The 19,479-nt window shown below is 46.0% G+C and overlaps 6 protein-coding genes and 1 long non-coding RNA gene across 7 annotated transcripts; 2 read left to right on the top strand and 5 right to left on the bottom strand.

The window, feature by feature from the left end:
• The first annotated feature begins 131 nt into the window (after positions 1 to 131).
• Positions 132 to 570, top strand: LOC9652262 (ubiquitin-like protein 5). Its single transcript, XM_002966429.2, has 2 exons — positions 132 to 418; positions 469 to 570. The coding sequence occupies exon 1, from the start codon at positions 196 to 198 to the stop codon at positions 415 to 417; it is 222 nt and encodes a 73-aa protein (XP_002966475.1). The 5' UTR covers positions 132 to 195; the 3' UTR covers position 418; positions 469 to 570.
• Positions 538 to 2,454, bottom strand: LOC9652709 (UDP-glycosyltransferase 13). The gene is made up of 2 exons (XM_002966093.2): positions 2,232 to 2,454; positions 538 to 2,069 (listed from the first exon to the last, which is right to left on the bottom strand). Exons 1-2 carry the CDS (start codon positions 2,452 to 2,454, stop codon positions 538 to 540), a joined length of 1,755 nt encoding a protein of 584 aa, XP_002966139.2.
• A 725-nt stretch (positions 2,455 to 3,179) lies between these two features.
• On the top strand, positions 3,180 to 5,332 carry LOC9652261. The gene is made up of 7 exons (XM_002966428.2): positions 3,180 to 3,880; positions 3,974 to 4,045; positions 4,136 to 4,203; positions 4,293 to 4,449; positions 4,557 to 4,637; positions 4,717 to 4,806; positions 4,864 to 5,332. The coding sequence occupies exons 1-7, from the start codon at positions 3,533 to 3,535 to the stop codon at positions 5,002 to 5,004; spliced, it is 957 nt and encodes a 318-aa protein (XP_002966474.2). The 5' UTR covers positions 3,180 to 3,532; the 3' UTR covers positions 5,005 to 5,332.
• On the bottom strand, positions 5,137 to 7,073 carry LOC9652230 (nudix hydrolase 20, chloroplastic). The gene is made up of 9 exons (XM_002966092.2): positions 6,847 to 7,073; positions 6,643 to 6,707; positions 6,406 to 6,583; positions 6,242 to 6,322; positions 6,051 to 6,179; positions 5,888 to 5,967; positions 5,705 to 5,820; positions 5,524 to 5,635; positions 5,137 to 5,466 (listed from the first exon to the last, which is right to left on the bottom strand). Exons 1-9 carry the CDS (start codon positions 7,054 to 7,056, stop codon positions 5,397 to 5,399), a joined length of 1,041 nt encoding a protein of 346 aa, XP_002966138.2. The 5' UTR covers positions 7,057 to 7,073; the 3' UTR covers positions 5,137 to 5,396.
• A 34-nt stretch (positions 7,074 to 7,107) lies between these two features.
• On the bottom strand, positions 7,108 to 8,075 carry LOC9652229 (UPF0098 protein CPn_0877/CP_0992/CPj0877/CpB0906). Its single transcript, XM_002966091.2, has 4 exons — positions 7,765 to 8,075; positions 7,664 to 7,695; positions 7,430 to 7,608; positions 7,108 to 7,323 (listed from the first exon to the last, which is right to left on the bottom strand). The coding sequence occupies exons 1-4, from the start codon at positions 7,977 to 7,979 to the stop codon at positions 7,186 to 7,188; spliced, it is 564 nt and encodes a 187-aa protein (XP_002966137.1). The 5' UTR covers positions 7,980 to 8,075; the 3' UTR covers positions 7,108 to 7,185.
• Positions 8,076 to 9,236: 1,161 nt separating this feature from the next.
• On the bottom strand, positions 9,237 to 10,136 carry LOC112345153. Its single transcript, XR_002991961.1, has 2 exons — positions 9,955 to 10,136; positions 9,237 to 9,903 (listed from the first exon to the last, which is right to left on the bottom strand). It is a non-coding gene; the product is annotated as an uncharacterized LOC112345153 (long non-coding RNA).
• A 4,841-nt stretch (positions 10,137 to 14,977) lies between these two features.
• On the bottom strand, positions 14,978 to 15,699 carry LOC9652228 (DNA-directed RNA polymerase III subunit RPC10). The gene is made up of 4 exons (XM_002966090.2): positions 15,609 to 15,699; positions 15,436 to 15,546; positions 15,265 to 15,352; positions 14,978 to 15,211 (listed from the first exon to the last, which is right to left on the bottom strand). Exons 1-4 carry the CDS (start codon positions 15,663 to 15,665, stop codon positions 15,081 to 15,083), a joined length of 387 nt encoding a protein of 128 aa, XP_002966136.2. The 5' UTR covers positions 15,666 to 15,699; the 3' UTR covers positions 14,978 to 15,080.
• Between the last annotated feature and the right edge of the window lie 3,780 nt (positions 15,700 to 19,479).

The following is a 19,479-nucleotide window of genomic DNA, read 5'->3' as shown; positions in this document are numbered from 1 at the left end:
CGGCACCTTTTGGCATATTCCTGTGTATGTTGTTAAACAAACAGGGCTGTCGGTATGACCGACGGCTCTGTTAAATGGAGCCGTTAGAGAGCCATTTCCTAACAGAGTCCGTACGGCATTTAGGGTTCCTCTTTTTCATCATTTTCACTTTCCTAATTGTTAGGGTTCTTCGCTTTCCGCCAAGGGTTCTCCGCGATGATCGAGGTGATTCTCAACGATCGTCTGGGCAAGAAGGTGAGAGTCAAGTGCAACGAGGATGATACCATCGGCGATTTGAAGAAGCTCGTGGCGGCGCAGACGGGGACGCGCCCGGAGAAGATCAGGATCCAGAAATGGTACACGATCTACAAGGACAACATCACTCTGTCCGATTACGAGATCCGCGATGGAATGGGGCTGGAGCTCTACTACAATTAAGGTGTGTTCTTATGAATTTTGGTTTTTCCATCCCTCTCCTCTTTTTCGCAGCGTGAAGGAAAGTCTGTGCTTCATAGCTATGGAAGCTTAAGAAAGAGGTGCTTTCCTTGTAAGCGTTTCTCACAAGTAATGTAAAGCAGAGTTTTCTCTTAACTTGTCCACGAAGAAATCTAAGCTCTTGGGCGCTCGATCGGCAGCGAGCTTGAGCTTCTGTGCGTTTCTCCGGATCTCCTCCGACTCCATCACCTCCTTGATCGCTTCGGCGATCTGGAAGCTCTCGAGAGTGGCCAGTTTGACCCCGGCCTTGCGAAGCTCCACTAGGAGCTTGCAGTTGATGGGCTGATCCATAAAGGCCGGGAAGCCGAGGATTGGAACGCCGAGGCTGGAGCTCTCGAGGCACGAATTCCATCCGCAGTGCGTCAGGAACAATCCGGTGGATGGGTGTGATAGGATTCGTAGCTGCGGCGCCCAGTTTCGCAGGATCAATCCAGATTTTCCCGCTCCAGTGGGGACGTAATCGCCATCGCCACTGAATTTCCAGATGAAAGGATGGCCGGATTGCTCGAGCCCACTCAAGATCTCGCGAGCGTCCTTCTCGTTTCGCTGGATGAGCGTTCCAAACGAGACGAAGACCACCGAGGATGGAGCTTGCGCGTCGAGGAACTCCATAATCTCCGCCTCTTCTTCCTGGTGGTGGGATCCGACGGTCGAGGATGGCTCGGGGATCAGCGGCCCAACCGCAAAGACGGGCGCACGGTGAGGATTGAGGCACGTGTCACGCACCATGCCGGATAAGATTGACGGCTCCAGCTCGCGGTACGTGTTGACGAGGATGCCGTCCGATGCCTGTGCCTCAATGGCGCCTTCGAGGAAGTAATCCGCACGCCACGGGAAGGTATCTAGGTACGGGCTAAGATATTCCCTCGCAACGACCGTCATCCCGATAAACGGAATATCCACCGTCTCGTTCCTCGCGACCTGGAGCGGGAGCTTGGAATCCCTGGCGAGCGATGGCGCGAGTAGCGTAGCGGCAAATGCCGACGCGGATTCTGGGACGAGGATATAGCGCGGGATGCCCAGCAATCGTGCGGATTTGGCGAGTGTTCCACACACCTCGTCGCTAATCAGGCACGATGGTGGTGGCTGGAGCGATGAGACGAGCTGCTCGAATTCCTGGGCGAGCGAGGGCATGAGGAAGAAATCCCGGCTGAAATCGTTGGGCGCCGAGTCGAAATCGCGGGCGTGGAGCGCGACGAAGCGGATTTCTGGAGAATGTGGCCGGGACCTTGCGTCGCAGAGGCGCGATTCGTGGTGGGCGGGGTAGAGGAAGCTTACCCTAGCGCCGGAATCCACGAGGCGCGAGGCGAGAACCATGGCGGGGATGATGCGGCCATGGACGGGATAGACGAAGACGAGGACGTGAAGAGAACCATCTCCTCCCATTTTTGTTTCTTCGTTCTTTCTGTCCTCCTTTTGAAGACAACCGGCAAGCTTGACTTTGTCGTGTGCTTGTTTGTTTTTTCCATTTTCCCACGAAAGTTGACAGAAAGTTGACGGATGGCGTCTTTTACATGCAGTCGCGTAAAGTTCAATTGTCGCATAGAATATTGCGGTGTTTCTTAGCAGACGCGTAGAATACTTCGCGGAAATAACTGCCCCACGGCGCACACAGTGAAAGCCAGTCAAAACCCTTGTAGTAGCCGTTGACTAGCTCACTCAATGCTGGTCAACTCCATCAACTATAACACGCCCAACTTTCTCCGCGCTTGTCTTTTAGACTGGGCCTCCTCTGCCAGAATTGTCTTTGCACAGACCTTTCAAACTTCGAAAAGGTTCCTTTGCAATCCAGGCCGTCGGATCCTGCGACGTGGAATATTCCTCGCTTTGGCTATTTGCCACCCGAGGCTGAGGCTCGGTGTGCGTGTGCAGGCAAAGGGCCACCGAAAACGCCCCGCCATCCGCCTTATCCGCGCGCACGACAGAATTTTGGAGGCACAACATTTGATATATGTCACCGATCTTTGGCCAGCCAAGCATTTCAATCTATACAATATACATTTATTTGCCTTGTCACAAAAATCAAAGAACTACCCTAGGAAGAACATTGTAAACAATCTATCTCTGTTTCACTGGCCGCTACTACCGAAAGAATTATTAGTTTCCTTTCCCCCCACCTACAAAATTTAGTATAAAAGAGTTTGTATGGCTTTGAATCTGAATCCAAATGGATGGATCGATCCCCACATTTCCACTGGCGATTTAGCTTGGAAAACAAGGGATCCCACATCACACATGTGATTCATATCGTTACAAAGCCCTCAAAGATTTGCAACAGGGCAACACAAGAGATTTGCTTTGGTTTGTATGATGAAACTTTTGACCTTCCGATAAGATGTCTGTTTCTAGTGCTTGCGAGGCCCCCTCACACAGTAGATACATACGTGTTTCTACGGCGTATACTATCACGTCCCTATTGTAGAGGTGTCCAGTAACGCACAATGTTTAGCTTTGATCGATAATAATTTTACATCGTCGAGGATTTGTCCAATGGCCCGCTGGCCACTTGGCTGGGCCAAAAGTCAGTGTGGCGCCACGCCCCGTCCGTGCGAATAATGTCCATGAACGTGCACACAATGAATGATAGAGCCGTACAACTGGAGCTGTTTCTTACGTACGCATTGGCCACTCCGACCCGGCCTGGCAGCTCAGGCTCGGTGCCGAGCCTAGTCTCCGGACGCCAAGCTGGAATTCAAACATGGTTAAAATATGGACACACAAAGCAGCAAAGAGGAAGAAGCAAGGGCGATGGCGATGGCGAGGGCGATCGGCGAGGGAGAGTGCCGTAGATTTTTCTAGGGATTCACTCGGTTGATCGATCGAGCGTGTTGGCGCGGCGTGCCCTGCGATTGCTTCTCCGGCGGCAATCTCGTGTTTTGGGGGATTCGGCGAGGCATCCTGGGATTTCTACGGCACTCTAGCCGACACTAGGGAGCAAGAAAGCGCGTCAGCGCCAGGAATGCGAGCTCTTCTTCTAGGTCTGTGTGACGATCTGTGCTGAGCGCCGGGGTATCGGACGGGAGAACACGAAATATTTCGGGAAGAGATTGGGGAAAGAATGGAGGATCATGTCGTTCTGGATGTAGATCGGCTTTCCAGCTCCCCGGGAGCTTCCGCCGCGTCGCCAGATTCATGCGCTGCTCAAGAACACACGCCGCTGCTCTCATCCGCCAGGGCGCTCCAGCAATCGCCCCAGAGCGAGCACGTCGTCATCTTCTCGCCGGCCAGCGAGGAGGAATACGTCGAGGGCGGCGGGGGTTTCGTGGTCAAGAAGGGCAAAACCATTGACGACGACCTCGCATCGTTTGGAGGAGCCACTGGGGTGACTGTGGAATGTAGAATCTGCCAGGAGGAGGACGATGTGGGAAATCTGGAAGCTCCATGCGCGTGTTCTGGCAGTGTCAAGGTACTGATTGATCCATTCCCATTTTCTTGCTTGCCTTGTTTCGTTATTTCTTTTTTTTTTTTCCTTCTTCATTGCTCATTCGATTCTTTGCAGTACGCGCACAGAAAGTGTGTCCAGCGCTGGTGTAACGAGAAAGGCGATACAACATGTGAGATTTGTCAAAAGGTTGGATTTACTCTTGCTCATGTTTTGCCAACTCTTTCTAGCGCTAGCTGATCGATTGGAATTTTTTCCTCCTTCTTTTTTGCTTTTCAGCCATACCAGCCTGGGTATACAGCTCCTCCTCGTCCTGTGGAACCGGAGGGAACCCCGATTGATTTGAGGTAAGCTACAAGCAGCAGCGCTCACTGTATTCGTTTCTAATTTCTCTCTTTCTTCTTTTCCATCCCCTGCTTGCATTGATGGCTCGTAGTGGCAACTGGGGTATCACTGGTCCTCATCAGCTCGATCTACGGGACCCCAGGATCCTGGCAATGGCCGCCGAAAGGCACTTCCTTGATTCGGACTACGACGAGTACGCCTCCGCCAATGCAAGCAGCGCTGCCTGTTGCCGATCGGCCGCCCTCATCGTAAGCAACCTCTCTCTCTCTCTCCGGAATAATATCTCCCTCCCCTCTCTCTCTCTAAGCACCATTGCGCTTTCTTTTTGCTAACTTTCTGCTTTGTTTAATCCCAGTTGATGGCCCTTTTACTGCTTCGCCACGCTCTGGCGATGGCATCCTCTGGCGCTGACGATGACACATCGGCGCTGTTCACTGTAAGTCCGAGCCTATCCTTCTCTCCGTGTGGAAGTACTAACATATATATATATGTTCTCTCCATGTGAATTGGTCCAGCTATTCCTATTGCGAGCAGCGGGATTCCTTTTACCCTGTTACATCATGCTCCGGGCGCTGAGCATCCTACAACGACGTCGCCAGCAGCAAGTCAGTAAAATCTCCTTTTCCCCGAGTAAACAGCTTCTTACTTTTGTCCCTGCGCAGGAAGCCACAATGGCCGAAGTCGCGATTCTTATACAAGCCGGGCAAGCAGCCAGGAATGGCCAGTTCCCTCCCGCTGTTCCACCACCACCGCCACCACCACAATCATCAGCATCCACTATCCCGGTTCCAGCAGCAACTTGATCATCGAAAAGTCGAGAAGAGCTCACGAGAACACGCCGCGCGCTCTCCAGCTGCTTCTTGCGAGTCCCATTCGACCCCGTTGCCAGCGAGAGAGCTCTACACGATCACCATCACTACCATTAAGTTCCAAGCTCTATTTGTAAATAAGAAAAGGCCGCAATACCTTGGGAGGAGATCCACAGCAAGGAGGGAGGAGGAGACGTATCGTCTCTCCTATCCCTTTGGGTCTCTTTTCTAAAGTTGAGCTTCTTCTCTCTCCTGTCCCATGGGGAGGAAAGCTGTCTGAGCCGTGCATTGGGCTTTATCAAAAGAAAGATTATTTTTTTCTTCTTCCCCGTTGTCTCTCCACTTGTGCTCTGAAGAGGCAAGGGACGATGCTTTTCCTTTTTGCCTCACAAGCATTCCCCGCTTTTGAGTTTCTGCACGAGATTTAGGTAGCCCTGTTGTTCTGGTCGGATGTATCTGTGGGAATCCACTGGTAAAAGAGAGCAAACGAACAGGAGAGAAGAAGAACAGTACCCGTGGCGAAATAAAAAGTCGACAACGACCAGTGCGCAGTTGGGCTTGTAGTTTCCCAGGCTCTGGACCACATTTGGGATAGAATCCAGACGGAAGCACTCCACTTCGCCATCTAGTGACGTGAGCCATTGGAAGAGGTGAACAAGAACACGGAGGAATTGAATGTATCAAGATCATGTACCTTTGTTGGATGGCTCAAAGTCGAGTGGCAGCTCGAGGTCATAGCAGAAGAGCACGTTTCGTTTGCATTGCTCGCCGTAGATTGTCTCGTAGCTGACTGCTCCAACTGGAATCGCTCTGCAAAAAACAAGAAGAAAACAAAAATGTCGAGTGAGCAGCGATGGAGGAGTTTGATGGAGCTCACTTTTCCGCCAGTTGTTTTGGAATTCCGGCCTCCTCTTCGCACTCTTTAACAATATTCTCCGAGCAGCTGAGTCCCACTGGCTGGAAAAACACATCATGGAAGGACGAAGCCAACATCAATGAGTGTAACGCACGAAAGAACTTGGTATTTTATGTTTTATTACCTGACCACCTGCGACTAGATGATCGAGGTAACCGGGATATGTTTGTTTGCTTTTGCTCCGCTTGGCCACCCAGAGCTGCTTGGAGCCATCATAATTGGTGACATATCCATTCATGTGAACCCCATAAGCCTAGAAAAGGAAAAAAAAAAAATCACTCACTCCTTTGGAACCGACCGAGAAAAGCAACACACCTTGGTCCCGAAAAACGGAACAGCCGCTCGCTCCAACGAGAAGAAAGCCGGCGAACCAAATTGTAGAACGACCGGATAATGCTGCGAAACGTAGAAGTATAAGAGCCTGTGATTATACGCATAAAAGAAATGCTGTAAAGGAAAGTCGTGCAAACGCAAAGTACCTCGTCACGCCAGCCGGGAACGAATCCATCTCTTCTCAAGACCCGCAAAGCATCGTCCACGGCAGTTGTGCGCTGCTCGGGGGTTTCGAGACGTTCATGGATCTCCACAGACGCATAACCTGTCGAGGTAGTAGCAACTGTAAAAACCTGTGGAAATTTCTCCAAGAGCGCTGCAAATCTGACAATGGAAATCTATTCCTATCAACACCGCTAAACTTTGGGTCACATAGAGCTCACCTGGGATGAATGTAGCCAACCGTGTGTCCTTCCACTAGAAAGCGAAGAAACTCCGAGCTTCGCTCCTGGTGAAAATGTAAAGAAATAAGCAAACAATCTCTCATTCATACCCTCTCCTGGTGAAAATGCAAAGAAATAAGCATTCTTATCTCTCATTCCTGGTGAAAATGCAAAGAACTAAGCAATCAAAGCTCTCGTTCTTACCCTGCCGCGGTTGCATTCTTCCACGCAGCGAAAATACTGCTCCATCGCCACGCTCTCGCCTGAAGATTTCACCGCCATTGCAGCCGCAGCGCAGAGATTTCGCGATCGTACCACAGACAAGAACGTCGGCGCCACTCCCGCCGCTGCCGTAAGCCTCCGATGCGCAGCAGCGCCTAGAGAATGCCGCGAGCGCATCAACGCGGCATCCATCGCCAATCGCCCTAGGGTTCTAAAGCCCTAAATATTGGCTCAAGTCAAAAGTTTGGTCAAACAGTAGATACTTTTGGCATATTCTACGACTCTTAACGACCGTTGGGAGCTGACGTGTGTCAATATATTCTAAATCAGCGGTCCACCGGGTGGCGGCACGTAAGAGTCGTGGCCAGTGCTAAAATTTTCCTTGGTGTAGTGGCCAATGAGCTCCGTCTCTCCAAGAACATGACCTTGTACGGCTATCTCCACTTTGTCTTTGGTTGCCTGTAGACAAAAAAAGAAGGGGGGAAAATCTTAGCTCGCGGAGATCATCCGAGAAATCTGTGCTGATTGAATCGAAAGTGATGAATCGAAAGGGAAATGTGAGTACCTTGTGGCCGAGCTTGAGCTTGGTGTCCAGCGCGTAGAGCTTGAAGACGTAGCGGTGAGTGCCCACTGGAGGATTTGGGCCGCGGTAGCCCGGGAGCTTCCAATCGTTGTAGCCCTCTTGGATCTCCGCGAACTCGCTCTTCTCGTCCAGCCCTTTAGTGGTGAAACCCGCTGGAATCCCTGGAAGAACGAGAGAAATCACCGAAAATCGCTAGAGGGAAAGGAGAGAACTGACCTTTGAGCGTTGGAGGAATGTTGATCAAGACCCTGGATCACAAGGCAAGGAGATAATCGGGAATGGGAAGGGAAAGAGGAGGAGAGATCTAATCTTCTTACCAGTGAACCCATGGCACGACTGGATCTTTTGGATCGGGCGCGTCGGGATCGTCCACAACCAGCGCCAAGCTCACGGTTCCTTCAGGAACATTGTACCACTCGAGCGCCGGCGAGATGTCCTTTTGATCGCCCTGGCCATCGCCGGTGTGCTTGCGCGGGATTTTTCCCTCGTGATGGAATCCTCCCGGAGAAACTAACCTGAATTGGTCCGCCATAATGATGGATGATTGATCAAGACCACTGCGCGTAGAAATCTCTCTCAGCGATCGAAGCAAGAGCCCTAGAAGAGCAGAGAGGAGAATTCCATCGATTGCATGGAGCTCGACACGTATGGGACACGTGTCTACAAAGTGGAGACTTTAGCAAATGACGTCTCAGGTTCAAAACATTGCAGCGCTTGCAAATCTTTTCTCTCTTTCGTATCGTCCTGAAGTTGAAGATTTCACGGCATTCAACCAAATCTTCCTTTTTTCTGTTTTTTCTGTTTTTTCTTTTTTTTTCCCCTCTCTTTTCTTTGAAATGCAGACTGTTTCGTAAGATCAAACATTGAGAAATGTACGGAAAAGAATATCAGTGCCCAAAAGCATTAGATAAGATCCTTGACATGGCTTTCATAGATATTGAGATGATCTATGTTGTGGAGATGAGGTGATAGGAAATGAGTGTTTTTGGTGCACTACATAAGAGCACTATATTATGCAAAAACAGAAAGGAGAAAAGAATTTGACATTATTTGGCTGAGTGCGTCTGGTGAAAAACAATTGTACTATGCAAGCACTGAAACGAAACACTCTCCTCAACACTGGGAGCATTCAACACCATATGTCTGAAGAAACTGTGAAACCAATGCACTTTGTGCTCCCTCACACACATAATCATCATTCCCTTGCCTGCAAATTGCATGCAGGTTCGTCTTCACCTTCAGCTGCTGCATTCCTGCCGACCACGAACAAGAAATACATCTGTACTCGAGCAACCGGCAGGAAAAAAATCTGAAATAAAGAAGAGATATTTCAGGCAAGTTGAAGCATCACACTCCACAGCAGCAGCATGCAGGTTCGGCCTCACCAACTACAACACAGCTTGCGTTTCAGAGATTAAGGACCGAACAGAAACTGTTGTTGAATGTTCAATCTGAATCAATTTGTCAAGAAGTGACCAAGGTTCAAAAATCCTTTCAACAAGAATGATATGTGAACCTGCCAGAGGGAGTTTCTGGTATCTTCTGCCCTTGGAAACGGAATGCACACTTGGAAACGGAACACAGATGGTGCTTCTGCGGAATACCTGTGTATCCAAATCCAACCTCCCTCCCATCTCGGGCACAAACAACCGAGTTCAAGGTTTCAGAAGTACAGCCACTTGCGCTTCAAAGATCCATACATTCATTTTCGTTTTTAAGATGCTGCTGGTGCTAGAAAACGGAACAACGAGATGCACTGAACCTGCAAAGTCAGCAGCAGCAGCCAAAGTGGGAAACACAAATCTTATTTCGATTTACGCCTGGATCTTCCAGCGAGTGGAAACAATCACACCCTCCTTTCGTTTCCTTGTTACAAAGTGCACAACAAAGTTCCTCACGGCACAGACAAGTTACATAAATACGAGAATAAGAAAAGAAAGGCTTCCATTGCTTCTCTTTTGTGTTTTTATGTTTGTGGAAAGCAGCAAGCACTAAACACTTGAAATTCTTTCCTGTTGGCTTTTGGAAGAAAAGCACAGCTATGGCCTCAAGCAAAACACGCAACATTTGAGTTCATGTCTGAAGCAAGCAGAGCTCTCGAAAGATTGATGACAGAAGAATAGAGAGCACGAACGCAGAGCTGCTGGATATAGATTCCGCTCTCGCAGCCAAACATCTGTGCTCTCTATCTTCTGTCAGCAGCAGTCCAATGGATCCACAAGCACGAAAAACACTCCACAAGAGACATTCAAGAGCACACGGCTCGAAACAGCGAAGTCGACACACAACTATGCAAGGAAACCAAAAGTCTGAAAGCAAAGCTTACCACGGATCTGGGAAGCTCTTCACAGTTTCCGTATGAGCTTTATCTCTTGTTCTCCGGCTTTAACCAAAAGTTGACCTCGTCCCATGCGATTTGTATGGTCTCCCGTGCGAGATCTCGGGCTTTTGGCTCCCTGCGTGACAAGGAATCAGCAAAGACACACCAAAATCGCCAGGAAACACACGATTGCGCTCTTTCTCGCTCCAGATCTTTGAGATCCAACGCCATTGCTGTGGAGAGAAGTATGACATCTCTTCTTTCGGCAAGAGGGCGATTGAATCGTGAATCTCTACACTCCTGGAGAAGAAGAAAAGAAGCAAAGAAAAGAGAAGAAGCGGTGTGATACTTTTCTTCTCCATCGCAATCCCTCCCATTTCAAGGCCCCGGACTCGACGGGATTTATCCAATGAGGTATGTGCCAAAGTCTCTTCACTCTTTTGTTTTTCTTACCTTTACCCGTTTTGTTTCATTCATCCACCGCCCGTCAACCATGGCGGGCGAGCCCGTCAGTGCCGCGCTGGAGTGGCCAGCGCCGTACGATCCGGTCCCATTCGGCCAAATCCCGGCCGTTAGTCTCAGTACTCGGAAAGCTTCCAAAGAGTACCAACCCAATTACGATTGGAAGATTTGGGTCCTGTACTTGGATGCCTCCTGCCCAGAAGCTACCTCGTCCAAATCGCTAGCAAACGCGCGAGTGAATCGCGTGCCCTGCGAAGAGCCGCCGTACCGGGCCCGCCCTAAATGCCGCGGCATATTCGTTTAGGGCAAAATCGTACGGCGCGTCTGTTACTTGTCTTCCAGCTTTCTGTTTGCGGGGGGTGTTTTTGTTTTGTGTCCTCGCTTGTACAGGCAGCATCTCTCTCTCTCCATGTGCTGCGCAAGGCTTACGTGAAAATAAATCCCAATCATTTTTGGAGAGGGTCGTCGTATTTGTTGACTGGCGATCAATCAATCAAAAATCGATCGTGGATCGGTCGATCATTTATCTAAGCAGAACATTTCTACCGCAAACATCAAATTTAAAGCTGACTTTTCTTCGTTTTGGACTTTTGTATTGCTGAAAAACCAAGTCGTGTTAACCCATGTTTATACTAATACAGAAATCAATCTCTTAAATCGTATAACGTTACAACTTCCAGCTATCGCCGCAAAGCACAAAAAAGTAAAAAAAGGCCATAGAATAATTGAAGTAAAATTCAAGAGCGCAAATCGATCCAACACCACGGAAGAACGGAACGCAACGAAGACAATTTCAATCGATCGAACACAATGGAAACAATGGAAACAGCAAAAGAAGCAAAAGAAGCAAATTCACGAACACAGGAAGAAAAATCTCACAAGCAGCTCAAGAAAAACACACAGCGAGCTCAGTATCACTGCGAACAGGCACAGCTGACAGACAGAGAGTGAGCACGCGAAGCTCAATCCATGCGATCCATGGACGGGGCCCCGTGTGCTCACTCTCTTCTGTCGCCAGTGACAATCGAAGCAACAGCAAGCAAGATTCGCAAAGAAACAGCAAGGAGCAGTGGCCGACGGATTCGAAGAAGAGAAATCCAGCACCGCCGTGGAATCTTGGATGGAAAATCTTGGAGAAGCGCTGCCGCCGACCGAGCCGCCGACAAGAAGAGAAAAGAAGGCGGCGAATCGAAGGAGAGCTCCGCGCAGCGCCGCTCGCTATCGAAATCTGGCAGCGGGAGGAAGAGATCGAAGGATCCGCCGGAGAGAAAGGGAAATCTTGGAAGAACGCTAGCGCCAAAGAAAAGCCAACGAAGGGGAAGGAGAAAAAAAGCTTTCCTGTGGTGAAGCGCAAAACGTTAAGATTTATACCCCTATGGGATGCGATGGCCATGACCATGGCATGGGCATCCATCACGGCCAGCGTCACCATTCATTTTAAGGTACAGCGCATATGATCATGCCATGCATGGCTTTTACCGACGTCTCTCTCACTTTCAGTAAAAAACCAAAATTAGCTAAGGACGGCTTATTCCCTCCTCGATACTCGCGCTTCATAAATAGTGGGTTTCTATTTTGGAATTTTACCGAGGCGTTATTAGGGCTTCTCGCCTCCCGCCATTCAATGTGGACAGATGTACGGCTTGTCGTAAGCGTTTAAACTTTGGGCCCACACGGCGCGGGATGTACGTAAGAGGAGGCGTGGCCCGCTGCAGATGTGGCCACCTGGCGCAATGGGTGGTGTGGTTGACTCCAAGATGGGTATCTTCTCTTTTGTTTCTTTTGACTCCAAGGTATCCTAATCTTTTATTCCCCTCTGTTAATCGGCACCGTTGGCTATGGTTTTAAAATGTGGGTGGGATATCACGGGTGGCGACACAAAGTTTGCATTATTTTATTTTGTTTGGATGTTGTCCGCTCGGACTATCAAAAACTGCCAAATGCAATCAAAATCTTCCAGCTTGTATTTTGTCAAATTTGTTTCCGGGTGGTGTTGGCTGCTCGTCATTGCTGTCAACCAAATGTAACAGTTTGTGACGTATGAAGACATGATGTCACAAAACCTCCAACTTGACAACTAGCTTATGAGTTTTGTCAACTATTCATCTATTATAAGGTGAGAGAACATGCTTCTTCTAACTAGAATTCTTTCAAATAATGCTAACGTGACATTTTCTCTTGATGGTACCGGTATGGTTAAAACTTTTTGCATGTCTAAAATAATAATCATTTAATTTAACTAATAAAATAATTTCTTTATTTTTATAATAAATAAGTTATTATATTAATAATATTAGAATATTATAGTCAAGTTAAAACATTTACAAACTAATTTAAAGAAAGCCTTTCATGGAGGTGAAATATAAGTGATAAAAGTACTTTAAAATGTTAAAACTAAATGAGATTTAAATTATGATAGTAGTGAACATTCTAAGAATATCCTAGTATTAGGATATGCTTTGATTTATTCTTGTAATTTTTTTGTTGTTATCAATTTGTGTTTTTCTACTCTTTTACCTTGAAAATATGAGGCTACAAGGAAAATCCTGCTAAATTTTGTTCATGCAACAACCTGCTTCGATACATTCAATCTGAGATAGATTGAATAAATTATATCTCTAGACCATAGGCTAAAAGGGAAATATACGTGGGTATTACAATAGTAATGATGTTGATAAAAGTTGATTCCTTGTTACTGGAGTGCTTTACAAAGATTCTCCAAAGTTAATTATTTGCCATGTTGTTCCCATCCTTAAGCCTTTTAAGGATGTAAAAATTTATTCATTATACCTACACATTTTTTATTATTATTAATTTAATTTTGAGGAATTTGATGTCTTTCCATATAATTCTCTCACTCTTGTTCATCATACAAATACCAATGAGTAGAATGGTTTGGAATAATTTTATATAACATTCTATAATACATTTGTTTTGCACATAATAGTCAATTGGAAATATTTTATAGTTGTATGGTCCCTCCACTCATTAAAGAAAAATAAGGAGAAATATTTTAAAACACATGAAAGGAGTAAGTAAACCTCCTCCAGAGTAATTAATACTCTCAAAAAATTATCACATCAGATACTCTTCATATATAATATACTACTCCATTTTTGTTAACATATTACTCCACTCACTACTCCCACATATAACTTAGCTTATCAATATCTTGCTTTTACTAGTATAGGATTAGCATATTTTGGTATTAAAATATTCAAGTTATGGATTGAAATTGTTATATATTTTCCTCAATGCCCAGCATGGCAAAGGAAATAGCTCAAAATAATTATATGAGTGCTAGCATTAGAGAGAAAATAAAAACAGAAGCAACTTTTATAGAATTGTGGACATCAATTTAATTGAAGTATTTATGACATCATAATGCATTTGAAGCAAAAAGATATCCCCATAGCAACACAAATTTGCTAAATGGATATTATAGTTTAAGGGATTAAAATTTTGCCTTCCCCCACAAATGAATGTGCTCTTTTCATTAACAATATTTCCCAAGATTTGCAAATCTCATTTATTATACTACCTGATAAAATATTTTTTTATTTCTTGCCCATTAAGCCATAAAATTTTCATTTTCTTTGGCTTTAAAAGTTTTTCTCACTGGCAAGTAAACTTCTTTCTAGCTAGATTAACTCTTAGAATTAAAGTTCTAGGGCTATATTGGTAATGGCCTTAACATTTTATAGTAATAGTTTTAGTAGTGTATTAGAAATTCTTAAATGCTTGGTAGTGCAGAACTTTAAAAGTAATTTAAAAAGATTGAGTATTCAATCCATCCCAAGACAATTTGAAAATTTACATAATCACTGAAAACCATGCTTGATGCCTCTCTCTTGGCTGGATTACTAGGCCAAGTGATTTGATGCACTTAATTTTAAATGATAGCATATCAAAAACTTAAAAGTTAAGTTGAAATATGAAAGTATTCTAGGAATCTTGTTAGATATATTTTCAAGACTTCAAAATTGTTAATTAGTATGACCACTCTTTATATAAATCTTTTTCATAACAGAGGTCCAATTTTACTTTATTTACTTGCAATGAGATCCTTATGAAGGGTCTTTTAGAAGTGAAGGTGGTAATTTTTATTTGAAGTTAAAGAGCATGATAGGGTGTAGTCTCTAAAGCTTTAGAATTCTTGAGTTCTTTCTGTTCCTTGGGCAGACAATTGTAATACTTACTTCAATCACATCAAAATAAAGTTCACTCCCACTACAACTAGTTTTCACCTCCTTAGCATGGCATAATTCAAGATTAGCACAAAACAAGATTATTCTTATTGATGTGGCAGAATACTAAGTTGATATAGTGTCTTGTTCCTTTTAATTGTTAGGAGTAAAAGTAGAAGTATGACATACATATGCATATTGCTTATAAATTCTATATATGAAGGTTTATAATTTAAATCTTGACAAAAGCACACTAATATAAAATATATTTATAATTGTATTTATATATACGACCATGTCCAAAAATGCTACTGACATATACTTATCAATAAGACAGATTTTTATAGTTTAAATAGATTATACTATTTGCAAAGAGTTTTTATATCCATTATATTATATAGCATTGCTTTAAAATATTTTCTAGATAATAATTTGAAATTACTTGAGTATGTTTACACTTTAATAATCGCTCTTAAAGTTTTATCATATAATTGTTCTTTTATTACTCTATTAATTCAGTTCTTTAAAATTCTCTAATAAGACACTTTTTTTCTCTAATTATTACCTAAAACATAACTACTGTTTTTAACTTTAAAAGTTTATAATAATAAAGTAAAATTAACGAAATACTAAAAATAGATCTATGAAAAACAAAGGTAAGGGTCTAGTCTTCTCTCCAGCGGTAGGAGCAATCTGGATTGCAGCATCTGTAAAATGCAGTGCTTGGTTCATCCGCAGATCTGATTTGAACTAGCATGAAATAAGCATGCTCGTGGTTACATTTGGCACAAGTGACTGAAAAGCAATGAAATTTTCGAAATGAGAAGGAAAAAAAGACTAGTTCTTACTAGGCGTCCGATCACAATTCTTCCATGCGTCCTCGCTTCCAAGAATATCATCCATTTCCTTGTTCTTGAGTGGAATCCTCTTGGTTATCTGAGACAAGGTAGCAAGGAGTTTTATCAATGGGAGGAGAAAACGCGTTAAAAGGAGCGAAGATCTCATAGAGTTATAAGAACCTCGTGATCGATGTTGTAAATGTAAGCACAAGTTGGACAGAAATACCTCAGCCTTGCTGCGTGCTCCACAAGCAGCAAGCTCGAGCATGTTGGGCAAAACTCCATTTCAGCCTTGAACGGAGACAGGAAAAAATATAAGACTGAGTAACTATGTAGGAAATCACACTGCTTACCGTTTTCTTCTTGCTCTTCTTGCTCTGTGACTTACTAGTGCTTCTTCCGGCTTCCATTTTTCCTCCCAGTCCGGATAAAAATCTATTTAGGGCTTCTCGGCAAGAACAAATATTTGGAGAGTTTCGAACACATAACCTTCTTATATGATGCCAGGTGCGCTACCATCACGCCATTGTTCAGTTGACAGTTAAGCAGTCGAGATTAACACTTATTGCTTGTCAGAAAGAACTCTTCGAACTTAGTTCCTGCGGTGAAATAAGGAACAATTACCGCTGTTTTACTCTCTAATTTCACCTCTTCCTTAGCTTTGGCCTTCTTCTCCTTGCTCGAGCTCGATCGATTCCCGCTCCACTTGAATGGGAAACACTTCCAGGCATTCTTCTCGCTTGGCGATTCCCCACTCGCTCCAAACTTCTTGGAATCCAGGTCCTCTGCGTGAACTTGGTCCGCTCCCATTCTAGATCAAACGAAGAAACTCCCCTGCGGAAATCAAAGATCTTCCCGCCGTTTAGCCAACGAATGGTCAACGAGTCAAACTCGCCAAGTCAACGTGAATTCTTAGAATGAAAGCATGATTATTTATAAACTTGGCCTGGATAGCATTTTCACTGAGATCGACATGATCCTTGAAAGGAAAAAAACACGCGGCGCTGAAAACACTCTCAAAACGAGTAATCGATCGATCGATGATCAGAAGCTTTTACTTTCTTTTCCCATCAAGAGGCCTCCTTTTCTGCCGAGGAGTTCCGCTTGGACACTCCGGCGTTGCTCTTACTGCCGTTCTTGAAGTGAGCTCGGCCCTCCTTCTCGAGCACATACCTGTTGCCCTTTCGAGAGATCGTGATTACCTTTTGGGTGTGGAGATCTTCCGTGTCGATGAACAGTGGCGGATGCGTCGGCTCCACTTTGTTATCGTTCTTCTCGTCCACCATGACGAGCACGGCCATCCGGTAGTAAGTCCCTGCCTCTCTCAAGTCGACGCTAATCTCTTCTCTCGCGCCTGCGGGGATTTTGTACCTCAGCACGCCATAGACTTCCCTCTCCTTGTCGCGCAGGCCAATCGTCCTCTCCGTATTGTTGTGGATTAAAACGCTGGGGACCTTGTCCTCGCCGCTCGCCTCGTCTGCCTCGCGCGATCTGGAGCTCCAGCAGCAGCTCCAAGAATTTCCCATCCCCAAAAGAGCCTCTGTTTTCTTTTTCTTTTCTTTGTTCCTATCGTCCGCTAGAGGCTGCAGTCAAACGTTAGTGATGAGAGCACGCGTTTGAAGACGAAGGAGAAGACCAAAACAATGAAAGAAAAAAAGAGATGGCTTACTCTGCAGGAAGAGACGAAACCAACAAAAGACGTGTACGGTAGCCGGAAGAAACACTGGGAGCTTTGTTTACACTCGCGAGACGTGCTGCGTCGTTGCACGCATCGCCGTCTCGCACGTCAAGCCGTTTACTTTTCCTCCACAGGCGATCAATCCTGGTTCTTCCCTGTTCGAGAGCAACGATATGAGTGAAAATTTCACGAATGTAAGTACTTCTGGCGAAGTGGAGCACGAAATTCCTAGCTTGGACGAACCAGGTAGTAATCGAGTTACTGAACTTCCTGAAAGAACTCAAGCTGAAACCTTTCTAAGTCCAAGGTCAAGTTTCAGTTCAGAAGAAATACCTGGGAGTGGAGGTGCTACTTCAGCGACTCCTGCGAGAGCGAGGAATGTCTTGCACGAGATTGAATCCAGTCCAGCATTGCTGCTCCAGCTCCGGCTATGGCAGAACGAAGACGAGCTTCTGCGAGAACGAATCGAGCAAATGGAGCAGTCGCTAACAAAGACTCAAAACGAGACATACCAGTTGTTTGGGATCTTTGTGGTTTTCGAGGGCGTGGTTCTCACTGCTCTGGCCCAGTCTTCCAAACTCGAGTGTGGACTCTGGTGGATCCCTTTTGTTTTGACCATCTTCGCGGGCATGGCGGTAGCGTTTGCTGTTTGGTATAAGCTCCAGCAATGTGAGAAGATTCGGCACGAGATTAATCTCGAGAAGGCCAACTCGAGAGCCGTAGCGCGGACGATGGAGCGCTTTCTTGGACTTGGAGCAGACTATGATCCTAACAATCTGGAGCATCAGCCAGTCATGATTCCTCCCGCGAGGAAAACGACGGTGAAATGGAAGATATCCATTGTCACCGCGACCGTAGCTTTCACGGCTCTGATAGCAGCAGCTTGTAAGTTGATCCTTTGCAAGCGTAAATAGATCGAATGGAATTCCATGCATATAGAGCATCACCTGGATTGATATTTCGTCCATATACGTAGTGTTGATCAACCGTGAATGTCTCTGCTTGTGCCTTGGTTTGATAAAAGATAAAAGCGAGAGAATCTCTTTTAAACGGAGAAAGAAAGAAAAAACTCCATACCTTTTATCCTCAAGGAAGGCTCTGTAATAATTCTCAGGCTCCGCATCCACAATCTGCAAGCAAACATGAAGAGAACTTCTCCAAAAGACAAAGAAATTCATTAAACATTACCTGCAAGCTGGTCGATTGTTCCAAATAGCAGTTCTCCACACCGAAAATCTTAGAAATAAGAAGCACCCTGAGAGAGATTCCGCAAAGGAAGAGAAATTGCTCACCACGGCGACACTGGCAGTGTGGAACTTGCCTTTCGCCCTAAATCCTTTGAGAGGAGGAGGCGGCGATGGCGATCGCTCTCCGGCTTGCGAATGTAGCAATCGCGACAGCAATGCGACGGAGATGGAGAATGCCGCCACGCGAAGAACCCTAGAAGAAAGTAGCGGGAAAATCTCGATGACGTGTGCCCTAAAGGTCACAGTGGTCATGGATTCGTCAAAGCGTGTGACATTGTCACACTACGCATCGGTAGCTTCGTGGTTGGAGAGAAACACGCAACACGCAACACGTTAAAGAATTTCCCCACGATATAAATGTAAGAAGAAGAAGCGAAGGAGAACCAGGTGTCCTTCCATTTCATCTCCAGGAGGATCATGAGGTGCTTCTCCTACAGCAGGACACTCTCGATCTGCGAGAGACATTCCACATCCAATTCCAGTCCCAGCTCCAGCTCCGATTCTTCCAGCTCCAGCTCTTTCAGCGATGATCAAAGGGAGGGCACGACATCGATCGTGAACAACACCGCCCACACGATTTTGCTCCGCGACAAGCACAAGAACCAATTCGGGCGATTGCGCCACTCCGTCCTCCCCAATTCCGCCCAGATCGTCCCCGCCGACCTCGTGGGCACCATGACGTACTACCAGATGGGGCTCCTGGCCAAGACCGACACCAGCGGCGAGGAGGGGAACACCCAGATCCTCATCGACACCGACGATCTCGCCGTGCACGACCGGATCGTCGTCTCCGCGCACCGCAACGGCCAATTCGCCGTCAAGAAGTTCAAGAGAAAGTTTTGAAGAACCCTAAAAACAGAGCACTCCGTACAAGATAGTACGGGAGTGCTGCCGTACGCGGCTTGTGCCGTACAGTTTTGGCGATTCTTGGAATATACTTGCTTCACTTTAAAAAAGCTATCCAGCCGGCGTTGTTTCTTATCTTCCATGGTACAAATGTTTTGATCAGCCTGGCGATATCATTTTCTAAGCTCCAGCAATGTGAGAAGATCCGGAGAGCAAAATGCAGCAGTCACTGTGATCTTCGAGTCTCTGATAGCAGCAGCTCGTAAGTTGATCCTTTGCAAAAACCGAGAATGGAATGGAGCATCACCTGGATCGAAATTATAGTGATGGGACCATTTTCGTTCTCACGGCAAGAAAAATGGATCCTTTGTCACCACGCCCGACTCTCATATCGTCGTCCAGGTACGTAGTGTCAACCCATCTGCAAGCCAAGAAGAAAGTCACGGAAAGATC

Source organism: Selaginella moellendorffii, unplaced genomic scaffold (genome assembly GCF_000143415.4).
Source record: "Selaginella moellendorffii unplaced genomic scaffold, v1.0 SELMOscaffold_7, whole genome shotgun sequence".
Lineage (NCBI taxonomy): Eukaryota > Viridiplantae > Streptophyta > Lycopodiopsida > Selaginellales > Selaginellaceae > Selaginella > Selaginella moellendorffii.
Note: the sequence above shows the minus strand (reverse complement) of the source record. Positions and strands in the feature narration are given on the sequence as shown.

Excerpts from the sequence above, each read along its gene's own strand:
- LOC9652229 (XM_002966091.2), bottom strand. The coding sequence starts at position 7,979 with ATGGCGGACCAATTCAGGTTAGTTTCTCCGGGAGGATTCCATCACGAG. Across the intron at positions 7,609-7,663 it reads CATTCCTCCAACGCTCAAAG|GGATTCCAGCGGGTTTCACC; the intron begins GTCAGTTCTCTC and ends TCGTTCTTCCAG. Across the intron at positions 7,324-7,429 it reads AGCTCAAGCTCGGCCACAAG|GCAACCAAAGACAAAGTGGA; the intron begins GTACTCACATTT and ends TTTTGTCTACAG.
- LOC9652230 (XM_002966092.2), bottom strand. The coding sequence starts at position 7,056 with ATGGATGCCGCGTTGATGCGCTCGCGGCATTCTCTAGGCGCTGCTGCG. Across the intron at positions 6,584-6,642 it reads GTTGGCTACATTCATCCCAG|ATTTGCAGCGCTCTTGGAGA; the intron begins GTGAGCTCTATG and ends TTCCATTGTCAG. Across the intron at positions 5,821-5,887 it reads CCAAAACAACTGGCGGAAAA|AGCGATTCCAGTTGGAGCAG; the intron begins GTGAGCTCCATC and ends TGTTTTTTGCAG.
- LOC9652228 (XM_002966090.2), bottom strand. The coding sequence starts at position 15,665 with ATGGAAGCCGGAAGAAGCACTAGTAAGTCACAGAGCAAGAAGAGCAAG. Across the intron at positions 15,547-15,608 it reads AGAAGAGCAAGAAGAAAACG|GCTGAAATGGAGTTTTGCCC; the intron begins GTAAGCAGTGTG and ends TCTCCGTTCAAG. Across the intron at positions 15,212-15,264 it reads GAATTGTGATCGGACGCCTA|TCACTTGTGCCAAATGTAAC; the intron begins GTAAGAACTAGT and ends ATTGCTTTTCAG.
- LOC9652261 (XM_002966428.2), top strand. The coding sequence starts at position 3,533 with ATGGAGGATCATGTCGTTCTGGATGTAGATCGGCTTTCCAGCTCCCCG. Across the intron at positions 4,638-4,716 it reads ACACATCGGCGCTGTTCACT|CTATTCCTATTGCGAGCAGC; the intron begins GTAAGTCCGAGC and ends GAATTGGTCCAG. Across the intron at positions 4,807-4,863 it reads AACGACGTCGCCAGCAGCAA|GAAGCCACAATGGCCGAAGT; the intron begins GTCAGTAAAATC and ends GTCCCTGCGCAG.
- LOC9652709 (XM_002966093.2), bottom strand. The coding sequence starts at position 2,454 with ATGCTTGGCTGGCCAAAGATCGGTGACATATATCAAATGTTGTGCCTC. Across the intron at positions 2,070-2,231 it reads ACCTTTTCGAAGTTTGAAAG|TTATTTCCGCGAAGTATTCT; the intron begins GTCTGTGCAAAG and ends GCCGTGGGGCAG.
- LOC9652262 (XM_002966429.2), top strand. The coding sequence starts at position 196 with ATGATCGAGGTGATTCTCAACGATCGTCTGGGCAAGAAGGTGAGAGTC.